The sequence below is a fragment of the Macaca mulatta genome, chromosome 11 (assembly GCF_049350105.2).
Source record: "Macaca mulatta isolate MMU2019108-1 chromosome 11, T2T-MMU8v2.0, whole genome shotgun sequence".
Taxonomy (NCBI): Eukaryota; Metazoa; Chordata; class Mammalia; order Primates; family Cercopithecidae; genus Macaca; species Macaca mulatta.
In genome coordinates this window covers 89,524,895-89,537,502 of record NC_133416.1, presented here as the reverse complement: position 1 = coordinate 89,537,502, position 12,608 = coordinate 89,524,895, and the positions used below count along the sequence as shown (strand labels likewise).

The 12,608-nt window shown below is 36.0% G+C and overlaps 1 protein-coding gene across 6 annotated transcripts in view; it reads right to left on the bottom strand.

Moving 5' to 3' along the window:
* Positions 1 to 12,608, bottom strand: part of METTL25 (methyltransferase like 25) — a 122,280-nt gene that overhangs the window by 82,303 nt on the left and 27,369 nt on the right. For all 6 annotated transcript variants that reach the window (XR_013400684.1, XM_077953212.1, XM_015152359.3 and 3 more), the window contains exons 2-3: positions 5,309 to 5,473; positions 2,079 to 2,185 (exon numbers count right to left, since the gene is read on the bottom strand). Coding sequence is in view for 5 of the 6 variants with exons in the window: in XM_077953212.1 (XP_077809338.1) it covers positions 2,079 to 2,185; positions 5,309 to 5,473 (272 nt within the window). In the remaining variant the exon portion in view is untranslated. The remainder of the gene's footprint in view (positions 1 to 2,078; positions 2,186 to 5,308; positions 5,474 to 12,608) is intronic.

The following is a 12,608-nucleotide window of genomic DNA, read 5'->3' as shown; positions in this document are numbered from 1 at the left end:
ATCACACACCAAGGCCTGTCATGGGATGGGGGAGAGGGGAGGGATAGCATTAGGAGAAATAGCTAATGTAAATGGCAAGTTAATGGGTGCAGCACACCAACATGGCACATGTATACGTACATAACACACCTGCATGTTGTGCACATGTACCCTAGAACTTAAAGTATAAAAAAGGAAAAAAAAAAAAAAAGAATGCCCTTTGCAAAAAGACATGAGGAGATTTTCTGGGGTGATGGAAACATCATGTATCATGATTATAGAGGTTACATGAGTGTGTGTTTATGTGGTGTGTGTATATACATATATATACACACACTCATGTAACCTCTATAATCAAGATACATATATATATGTATATACACACACCCACATACTAACAAAACATCATACTGTACAATTAACATGAGTTCATTTATATCTCAATAAAGTTAGGATTATGTACAAATTTTGCATATTGGCTAGAAAGTGATTAAGACTGAATTATATTTAAAGTGTAAATAAATCTTACACAGTGATACATCATTATATTTTTAAGAAAAAGAAAAACCTGTAAAGTCAACCCCATAGGAATCCTGACTAAAATCCCTTTCACATAGTACACATTATCTTTTGGCCACTTCTATATTTTCCTGCTTCTGGTTTGTATTTCCGAACTAAACGACTGGGTCTTTGCCTTGTATTCCATATAAAATCTGAGTCCAGTTCTTGTTGTTCTGCCTCATTCAGACCATATTTCCCCTCAAGAACTAAACGACTGGGTCTTTGCCTTGTATTCCATATAAAATCTGAGTCCAGTTCTTGTTGTTCTGCCTCATTCAGACCATATTTCCCCTCAAGACTGGACCTTTACTCCGTTCTCCTACTCTGTAACTGGATTCATACCATCCATGTACAGAACCTCCATCTGGCTTACCTGATTACCAGTTATCTGAATTTTCTGTCTTTAGGGCTCTGTCGTCTCCAGCGGACTTGCTGTTATTAACTGATGCCTTAAGCCTCAGCTTGTTATGCCCTTTTTAATTCTAACTAAATTATGCATTTGTTCCTCTAGAGACCATTCCCCTTATTACTGTTCTTAATAGATGTTGGCTGCCACCTGAAGGATATCTGGAAACAGTACTCGCTCCCCAAGATTCTGATATGGCACCATGGGGAAGGGCTTGCCTCTTCGACTCCAGCTGAGTATCATTGGTGAGCCTGTTACTATTACTGATAGATATTGCTTAGGTATGATAATCTGGAGAAAAAGTTAAAAACTAGCATTACCTTAGCTCTTACCCTATACCCCACCCTAGAGATTCATGTTGCCACAAGTGGCTCTGCACGCCTAAGCCAGACTTTCATAGTTTTATACTCATCCTCAAACTCTCAAGTTTTGGTGAATCCATGGAAAGGTTTTAATACCTAATAAAAATTACAGGAAGGAAAATCTCCATCACCACCACCGACCTTCTCTAGAGAATAGAAAAAACTTACTATTTTTATAAACCAGGAATAAGAAAAATAACTTACTATTTTTATAGGTCAATGTGTACAATCATTAATCTTATTTTAACATCTACTGTCCAACATCACTACATACCATAATAACGATTTTTCAAAACAGAAATGCACTGTGAATTAAACACTAGGAAATAACCCAAGTTTTAAAAACATAACTACTTGGTGTTAATATAATGATGCAGGTATCCCAGACCACAGCTTGGTAACCCATATCCTGAAAATATCTAGCAGCACACAGTTTTGCAGGATGTCATCTTCATAATGCTGCCTCAGACCGGAGTGACAGTTTATCAAAGAGAATTAACTTTAACTTCTGTCCACTCTGAAAAGAATGAAATGTGTGGCAAAACATTAACAGTCATGTCTTGATTTTACTATAAATTTTCTATAATTACAATATACTAGGAAATAACAGTGCATGCTTAAGGAATCTGATATTTAAAGGATCTGATGTTTAAATGATGCTATTATTTAATAACATTTTAAAGGCTAGTTGACAGTAAAAATGTGAAATTTGAATAATACCTAAAAGTGGCAATAATTTAACACCTAAAAACATAGAGAAATATTCTTACCTGTTTTATTCCACAGTAGTCAGCAATACTGCTGATCAGCTCTGACATTGCCTGAACTTCATGAGATTTCTTCATATTCATAAACTCAACTGCCTTCTGAGTTTCACCTAATAAAAATAAAGTAAAATATTGCTATTAAAGAATCAAAATTTAGTAGGAATTATCAGTTGATGTTCATATTTTTCGAAATTAAGTAGGAAAATAATATGGAGATTCTACTGTGGTTTCTGAATAGATCTCTACTAGCTTAGCCACTATAAATAAAATTTAAATTAATAAATGCAAAAATCCATAGAACATTAAAACTATTCCTTAACAATTAACTACAATGGAAAAGACTGGTAAAGTGGACTACAAAAGAAATTTTTCATCAAAAGACAACATTATGAGGTAAAAAGGCAAGCCCCAAATGAAAGAAGATAATTCCAACACATATATCTACAGAGAATTTGTATCTAAGAATAAAATAAAACAAACTCCTACAAATCAATATGAAAAGAATCACCCAATAGAAAAGTGGGGAAAAAAACTTAAACAGTCATTTCATTACTTGTGCTGTCTAATATAGTAGCTGCTAACCACATGTGATTATTGCAATTTATACTGAAATCAAATATAATTGAAAAATTAAGATTCTGTGCTGCACTAGCCAAAGGTGAAGTTCTCAACAGCCACATGTGGCTAGTTTCCACTGTACTGAGCAGTAAAAGCACAGGACATTCCCATCACTGCAGAACTATAGGACTGTACGAATATACACTGTCTGCTACACATTATAAAGTACATTAAAATGGCCAAAGAGAATATGACAAGGTAGTCAACATTGTCAGTTACGTGGGAGTTGGGTGCTGGGAAACTGAAATGTAGGGTTGGAATGGTTATTATGGCATGACAGTGTTCACATTTGTGAATGCCTTGGTATAGGCTTAACCTGGGATTACCACATTGGGATACTGGGTTTTAATGAGGTCTTTCCAGGTATAAGTGCTGGTTACTCATGGTACTGTAGATGGAAGGTAGCACCTTCTTGGTAACATTCTGAGGGCACTTTAGGACACGATCTCTATCAGAGAGGTCTGAATTCCACAATGTCATTCTGCTGGCAGATACTAACCTAGTAAAGAAATATGCTGATTACTCCAGGATGGGGAATATAGCCCCTCCACTCTCACCTATCAAGAGCATGCATCTCTCTACATGGCTAAGTCAACTGTTTCTTGTACCAGACACAACAGAGTACATCGAGACCTTGAATGGTGGTTTTGCTGTTTGTTCTTGCCTACAGTATCTTTACTCACTTTGATGCCAACCTGTGGCCCTTCAACTTTATGAATTGGGGGAGGGGCCAAGGATGATACCCTTGATGCAGAGGTACACTCATTTATTGCAGCAGCACCTGGGATAGGGGTGTTCTCCTTAGAGTTTTCATTATCAGTCAACTAGAGCCCCCATAGTAATATTGCTGGTGAACCCATCTGCAGCTATAATGGTTCCTACCAAGAGCCATAATTCACCAACCAGCCCCTCTCTTTCTCCAGGGGGAACATTATGAAATGATTTTGCTTAAATTGGTGAGAGAGATTAAAAAATGAAAATAATAATAAAAGAATTGGACTCAAAGATAAAAGAGTCCTTTTACAATGGAGAACTCCAGTAGACCCACCTTTACCAAGTGAGTAAACTTAGTGTTACCAATAATGGGACAAAATTCTATGTGCTTCCTAATTTGATAAGTACAAAAGGAATCACCTAGGCCGGGCGCGGTGGCTCAAGCCTGTAATCCCAGCACTTTGGGAGGCTGAGACGGGCGGATCACGAGGTCAGGAGATCGAGACCATCCTGGCGAACACCGTGAAACCCCGTCTCTACTAAAAAAATACAAAAAACTAGCCAGGCGAGGTGGCGGGTGCCTGTAGTTCCAGCTACTCGGGAGGCTGAGGCAGGAGAATGGCGTGAACCCGGGAGGCGGAGCTTGCAGTGAGCTGAGATCCGGCCACTGCACTCCAGCCTGGGCGACAGAGCCAGACTCCGTCTCAAAAAAAAAAAAGGAATCACCTAAGTAGTACTCCTATCAAAAATGTATAACCTGAATCTAATCATGGGGAAACAATAAAATAACCTGCCTATAGATATCAAAAGTATCAGGGTCAGGAAAAACAAATGCCAAGGTAATAAACAATTTAAGATTGAAGAGACGAAACAGACATAACAACTAAATGTCAGATATGAGCCTAGACTAATTCCTGTATGAAGAAAAAAAAATGGCTCCAAAAGATATTCTTGGAAAAAGTAAAGAAACTTGAATAGAGACTGCTTATTAGACAATATTGCTGTATCAGCGTTAAACTCCTGAGTGTGCCAATAAACTATGGGATGTGTAGGAAAATGTCCTTGATATTTTGAGATACAGAGTGAAGCATTTGAGAGTAAAGTGCTACAATATCTACAACTTACGTTCAACAGATTCAGAAAAAGGAGTGTGCGTGTGAGTGTGTGTGTGTGTGTGTGAAGAGAACTACAACAAATGTGGCAAAATGTGAACACATGGTGAATCTAGGTGAAAAGCATACAGGGCCTATTGTACTATTCTTGTAACTTTTCTGTAGGTTTGGAGGTTTTCAAAATAAAAAGTTGGGGAAACAATGAGGATCAAATAAGAGATATGAAAGAGGTGTATGTAAGATAAAAGAATCTGAGAATTTTTTTTAACCAGAGCCTTCTGATCTCTGCCTTTTAGTTGGCATGTAGAATCAATTACATTGAATATAATTATTGATAAAGCTAAGTTTTAATCTACTACATTACCATATTTTTTTTTAATTTGTACCATCCCCACTTTCTGACACTCACGCTTCTCCCCACATCCCCAAATGTCCCCTTCCACTCTTCCCACCCTCTTCCCATAGAGAACATTAGCCTGTGGCAACAAAAATGATGTAGATTTTAGAAACTGTAGTAGCTCACTGTGATCTGTGTTTGAGGGGCAGGAACTATCTGAAGTAAAGGTTACAAGAATTAATGTAGAAAAAAATTGTGGAGATCTATAAGTTGTTCTGTTTAATATAGTACAAGGGAAAACCTACTCTTCTAAACAAAAGCTAATTTGTCAGGGCTTATATGTTAAGGTCTAACAATAAATTAATAATATTTTGGAAAGAAACACATATATGAACAAAATATTGCTTCTAAGTACCTAAAAAGCACATATACACACACATAAATAGACATACCAATTCTCTGGTTTTGATTTCCTCGAAGGGCTACAAGCAACTGTTCAAAAGGAGTACATATTCCCAAGTTTTGTATGGAATAGTATTTCGCAGCCAGAGCAAAGGCTTCCACACTCACCAACTTCTGAGACGTTTCACAAAATATTTTGGGAAAATCAGTCACACCTAAAAAAGTAAAGATAGAAAAAGTCTTCAGCAATAATTAATGGTTAATTTGTGTGATACTAATAAACAAATGAACACTTAATTTTAATAACAAATTCCAATATTTACATTTTGTTGTGAATTTTGGCAATATATCTAATGGCTCCATTTATATTTACTATTTAAATGATTAGCTATAAGGAACACCCAGTTTTCTCTTAACATTTTATGCAATTAAAAATTTAAACTCCAAATTACAATCAGGCCTTTTTTTATGGAAAGAAAGAGACAGAGGCAGAGAGAGAGAGAGAAGGGAGGAAGGGAGGAAGGGAGGGAAGAAGGGAGGGAGGGAAGAAGGGAGGGAGGGAGGAAGGAAGGAAGGGAGGGAGGGAGGGAGGGAGGGAGGGAGGGAGGAAGGAAGGAAGGAAGGGAGGGAGGGAGGAAGGAAGGAAGGAAGCAAGGAAGGAAGGAAGGTTAAAATCTGAATAGTAGTGTATTAAATTTACAAACTGTCCTGGCTGGCCTATAACTGTGCATTTAAAGGTAGTCAGCCAGGGCAACACTGTTACTCCCTGTCCACACTGCATGAGGAACAATGGTAATATCCCCAGTGGTATATAAATGTCCCTGCCAAACAGTTCCTGCATCATTTGGGTAATGCAGACTTGTGGCAGGGGGGTGGGGTGCATGTGTTCAATGCACTGTCAATATGAGTTCCAAAACAAATCAGGTTATAACCTGGTGAAAATAACTCATTTTCTGCCCATGGCCAGTTTTAAACCACACATTCTATAAGCTTAGTGTGTAACTGTCAGCAGTTTCCAAATACTCACTAATTTAGACTAGAATGACAAACTGTTGTGCTGTTTGCAAATATCTAGTGCCCTTCTCTGTAGGAGGCTCATGAACCTTGTTGAACTCAGGTGTGGCTGTTATCTTGCCAAGGCGAACCAAACCATTCTCAGGCAGAAGTTTTAAGGGTGTCAGAAGATTCAGAACTCTTTTTTGTCTCAGCTCTGTAATCGAAGCATGTGTCAAAACGAAACATTCCTCAGCCTGAATCCTTAAGTGACTACAGCAAGGACAGCATTACTATCAAACTACAATGAACACAGAGCATATATAAAAATTAAATTTCATTGCTTTCAGTAAGTGAGTTTTAAGCTTATTACTGCAGCACAGCTCTGCTTATTATGATGGATGCACACAGGCACACTGACAGATTAGCTCAATCTCATTGTTCTATGGCTATTTTTAAGGCAAGTTAATTTATTTAAGAGCTAAAAGCCTTCCAATGTGTCTGTAGTGGTTCAAAGGAACTCATTAGACGGGAAAGTCCAATCAGGCGCATTCATTGAAAACTAATTTTGAATAATTCAAAAAAACACACATCTTAAAGGCCTATATGAAGTATGCAAAATGTTCACCTCATGAAACCATACGGCAATCTAGAGAAGAAGTTCAGTTCTACAAAAAAAATCCACACTATAGGCTATGAAATCTTCTCTAGCATAGCTAATCTTCTGTAGTTACTTATTAAATTATAAAAATATTCTTAAACACAAAAAATAGTGATGTTACCTGACAAAACCTAAAGCAAGATAAGTAAGATAAGTGATGAGGGTTTGTAGAATTCTAAATAAAAACTACATATTAAGCTAATATCTGTTAAGCTGGTGGTGGTAATGTTTACCAAATTCATTAATATGAATAAAATCAGCAGAGATATATACCTTCCATTTCTGAATCAACTAAACATAAATTAAAATTACTAGAGGAAGTTAACTCAAGATATATATTGTGTATGATGTAAATTTCTGTGGATATTTTATAAACTGAATTTACTAACTCAGCCAAAAGTAATAAAATCCACATCAAAATATTTAGCCATGATACAAAGTGGAAAACTCAGTCAACTATTAAGTGAAATTCTCAGGTTTAATGGGAGTCTCAACATCCCCAGGTTCCAGGGCAGCAATTTCGTAGAGTGTGATAGAATAAGAGTATTAAATCTCCAAGTGCAGAGGGACCATTATAATAGTTAGCTATTGAACAATGTTGCCAAAAGAAAGAATTGTGATGTTTCTGTTGGAAATGTAAACGTTAAAATCGACTTAACTATCCTACCGAAAAAAACTTGAAAAAAATCCAATCTAACATGAATTAAATGCTGTTAATTTTCTTTAAGTACAGGTCTCAGCAATTTCAGAAATTTAAAGACCTGAGTTACAATATTATCTTTAAAACAATATTTTTCTTTTAAAAAAAGGATAGTGTTCTAATTCATTCCGACAGTTTATGGTATTTAGGGCTAACCCTAGTTTACTCAGATAGTCTAGAACTCCATGAAAAAATATTTTTGAATTATGGAAATATAGCTGCTGTACTTTCTTTGTTTTCCAGTTATCCAGCCTGTAACTTCCATTACTTGCTGTTTTTAAAGATTCAGAGAGAGGGAGAGAGACAGACAGACAGAGAGAGAGAGAGAGAGAGAGAGAGAGAGAGAGAGAGAGAGAGGTGTTTATGATCTAGTCTTGACTCCATCTCTGAAACAGTTATGTGAGAAAGTTATGGGACAATGGCAATACATAATATATAGTCCTCACAGTTCTTCCCTAGGTACTTGTATAATCGCTTTGGATTTGGCAACTAGCAAAACAGAAATTCCAGTGTTACTTAACTTATATTTAGCAAATTAATTACTACTTAGATTTTTTATGCAAGGAAAACTTTAAATTTGCTGCCTATCGCACCTGCATATTATGTGGCTTGATTGTTTGGCCTACATCGCCCTCTACTGGAAGTCCCTGTTCTGCTTTATATATGCTTTACTTATCACCTTTACTTACTCTTACTTTTTATGTACCCTATATCACTATTCCACAGAGGTTTCTGATAAGATAGGTTATAAGATGTGTTCTTAAAAGATAGTCTAATTGGTCATGAGAGAAGAAGGGAAGGAAAGAGACAGGGGAGATTATTTTCTACGAATATGAGACCAGATTATATCTGTTTATTTTTTTCAATTGTTTGTTTGTATACAAGGGACCAATGTACAAGGACAAAGATAGAAGAGTCATATATATACATCTTGGATTATAAAAATCTCAAGGCAGAAAAATGTATAAAATGTTAAAAATAAAAATAAAGTAAAACAATCACTGAATGTATAATATTTATAATTAGTAAATACAAATAAATGTCTGTTGTCCTACTTGAATGTTATACAGCACTTTAAGGAAAACAGAGTACTGTTAGGTCTTACAATAATTCATCACTATTATTTTAACATTTACTGCATGTATACTATGTGCCAGGCACTGTGCTAAGCACATTACCTTTCATGTGACAGTTTTATAAGTGAGTTATATAATGCTCTTATCCTCATTAACAGAGGAAACAACTGAGACGCAGGAATGCTGTAACGTATCCAAGTTTGTACAGACACAAACTTGGTGGATGAATCCAAGGCAGTATGAATTAAGACCTTGGTCTTAATTCCCACATTCCGTTAGCATGCCATATTTGTAAGTACAGTGGACAAACAAAGGAAATCAAGCAGGACAGCAGTAAAGAAAAGCATTGTCCCAGCTACTTGGGAGGCTGAAGCAGGAGAATTGCTTGAACCCAGGAAGCAGAGGTTGCAGTGAGCTGAGATCGCGCCACTGCACTCCAGTCTGGGTGACAGTACAAGACTCCGTCTCAAAAAGAAAGAAAAGCATTAGGGAGACCTGACTCTCAGAATCAAGTCTGGCAAGCATTCCCTCTGGCAGACATCAATATACAGTGACATCCTAAGATATTATATTTTATTAATTATATAACTTTCTTCACTCCCCTCTACACCTCCCTCTCCACCAAAAGTAATTTTAAGGTTGCAAGAAATTAGCTGGGCATAGTGGCTCATGCCTGTAATCTCAGCACTTTGGAAGGCTGAGACACGAGGATTGCCTGAGCTCAGGAGTTTGAGAAGAGCCTGGGCAACACAGCAAGACCTCATCTCTACTAAAATTTTAAAAATGGCACACACATGTAGTCCCAGCTACTTGAGGAGTTGAGTTTGGAGGATTGCTTGAGCCTGCAAAGTTGAAGTTGCAGTGAACCCTCATCATGCCATTGCACTCCAGCCTGGGCAACAGAGCAAGACCCTGCCTCAAAAAAACAAAACGTTTTAAGAAATTAAAAAGTTATTTTTACATATAAAATAATAAGTCTTGGAAAAAGAAGTATTTTTGTAAAATCTTATTATGATATCTATTTGCAGAAACAAAGTAACCCTATGTTTTATGCCCAGTTGCAGAGCAATAATACTTTACACACGGCATGAATGAATGCATGAATGACAGCAATCCCTCAGTACACTTACTATTGTAGCATCATCAACTATACAAGGAAAATAAATTCTCCTAAGGCTCTATGGTAATAGCAATCACTGAGGCTACTACAAGGACTTCAATAGCACCAGTGAATGTTTATAATCTCAGGATGAGAAAAAGGTGATTTAAAACATTAAAATGTGACATAAAGCAAAATGAAATTATGTACTAAATTTGAGATTTTCTGTTATGGGGTTGGGGAAAGGTCACTATCATTATCACACAGCTGAGATCTGTCTTATAGCCCAGAATTTCAAGAAGAAATCAACAGTGTCCTCTTACTCATAACCTTCACAATGATATACAAGTATTTTGTATTCATTCCTGCATAAATGTCCTACAGATGTCTTCAATTCGAAAGGTTCAAAACTCAGCTGAACACTTTTATGCTCCCAAAACCTTTCCCTTCTTCTATTTTCTAACTTGTTTAATAGCCTTATCACTCACCCAGTGGCAAAGCTAAAAAGCCTTTACATTATCTGAAATGCTTCTTGTGTCCTCAATTCACATGCTAAGCCACCCATCAACTCTGATGTAAAAATGTCCTTCATTTGAAAACCCCCTCCCCCATCACTACTATATTTCAAACCTTGTTAATGCTCTCCAATACTACTTCAATAGCTTTATAGTTAATTTTTCTCCCTTATCAAAAAACTCCGATAGACAATGCTCAATAGGTTGAGTTGAATTGAACATGTTTTCTAGAATGGAAATCTACTTTTATTCAATGCAAATTTAAACATTTTAAGGCTTTGCCTTCCACAGCAGTTGACTTTTGACTTAAATCTTTGATAATTGTTTAATACAGCTTAACCAAAAGCTAAAGTCTGTCTTACTGAACTTTGAAAATTAAATATGGGATGAGTTAAGTTTTACGAATGTTTTAAGTCTGTTCATAATCCTATAATCTACCAAGGGAAGAAAATAGAATATATACTATTGCTTTCAAAAGAAATAAATTTATATCATCCAATTATGTGCTAGAAAACATTTTGCCTAAGCTATTTCAGCTCACTTTATAGTTGCATATGCAGTGAAAAAATGTTATATAAACATGCAAACCATGCTCTTAGAAGGAAAAAAATTAAGAAGAAATTGACATGCATGTCCTTATTGTACCAATATTAACATCACATTGAATGTATAAAGTGCATTTAACCATTCCTAAAGCAGTTTCACACTTAACTACATTACTTATAAAAATGAAATTAAATGTAAAAATAGAAAAATGTAACCACAGTATTTTAACTCTAGCAGACTCTTTTCATAATTTAATTTGAGGGAAAACAAAACTATGCAAAGAAACAGAAATTTAGAAATTGATTTGCTAAATAAAAAATAATTCAGGGTTACCTACTATGTATCAGGTAAAAACTAAACTTGAATAAAGCTACTTTGTTACAATTTATGATTGTCTATGAGACTTAATGTTTTACTATTTATAGTATATGCAGACAACAAACGTTCATATGGATTGAAGGAGCTTCAGCAACTCCCAGTTAGAATTCTACTGGATGTCACATGGAATGAGCTTACTCAAGCCTTTGCACTTGTTTTTACCTCTGTCTGAGACCACCTTCCCTCATGATTTTCATGGCTCAACTCACTCTTACTTCTTTCAGGTGTTCGTTCAAATGCTACCATTTTGGTGAAAACTTCTCTGACAGTCTTGTTTAAAATTGCAATCCCACTGAACTCTCATCACCCTCTGATCCTTTCTTAATTTTTTTAAAGCACTTATCACCACCTGGTATAGTACGCAAGATCCAAGAGGACAAGAATTTTTATGCACTGCTGTATCCTCAGAACCTAGAATACTGTACAGCACATAGAAGGTATTCAGTGAATGAATGAGGAAGAACTAGGGTTTGAATTCTGGTTCTCAGAATGTCTATTCCTGTGGCCACGAGCAATTTATTTACCTGCTCTAAGACTCAATTTCTTCAACTATAAAATGGGGAATAAAATCTATTTTAAAGGATTGTTTTATGTAATTCACACACATAAACAAATACATATATACACGTATATACATGTACATTCATATACACATATACAATTATGTACTTAACTATATATATATAAAAAAATAAACTTTTAAGGTCGGGATACATGTGCAGGTTTGTTACATACATAAACTTGTGTCATGGGGGTTTATTGTACAGATTACATACACCATGGAATACTATGCAACCATAAAAAATAACGAGGTCATATCCTTTGCAGGGACATGGATGGAGCTGGAGGTCATTTTCCTTAGCAAACTAATGCAAGAACAGAAAAACAAATACCAAACGTTCTCACTCATAAGTGGGAAATAATGATGACAACACCATGGAAATGTAGAGGAGAATAATTAACTATATTTTAATATATATTCCTAACACACAGCCTAGACCATAAATAGGCAACCCTCAAACCATTAAGTCCAAATTAAGTTAATGAGTGTCTCAACACTTGGATCAATATTCCAAATTTATTGGAATACAGAATTTTTAAAACCTCAAATATTTAAGGCCAGAACATCTTATAGGCTACTAGAGAAGAAATTGAGAGAAAGATCAATATGCACACTTAGCTTTTAAATGTGGGACCTGCTGGGAGAAAGGAGATTTGGGCTCTGAAACCTGAGTGCAAGATCTCCATCTGTAGAATGAAGGCATGACTAAGGATGGATGAACTGCACCTTGAGAACCAACATGGAGGTCCAATAGTTAACACTGAGTACTACACTCTAGGTAGGATGAAAGCAAGAATTACTCATTGTCTGCTAACCCACT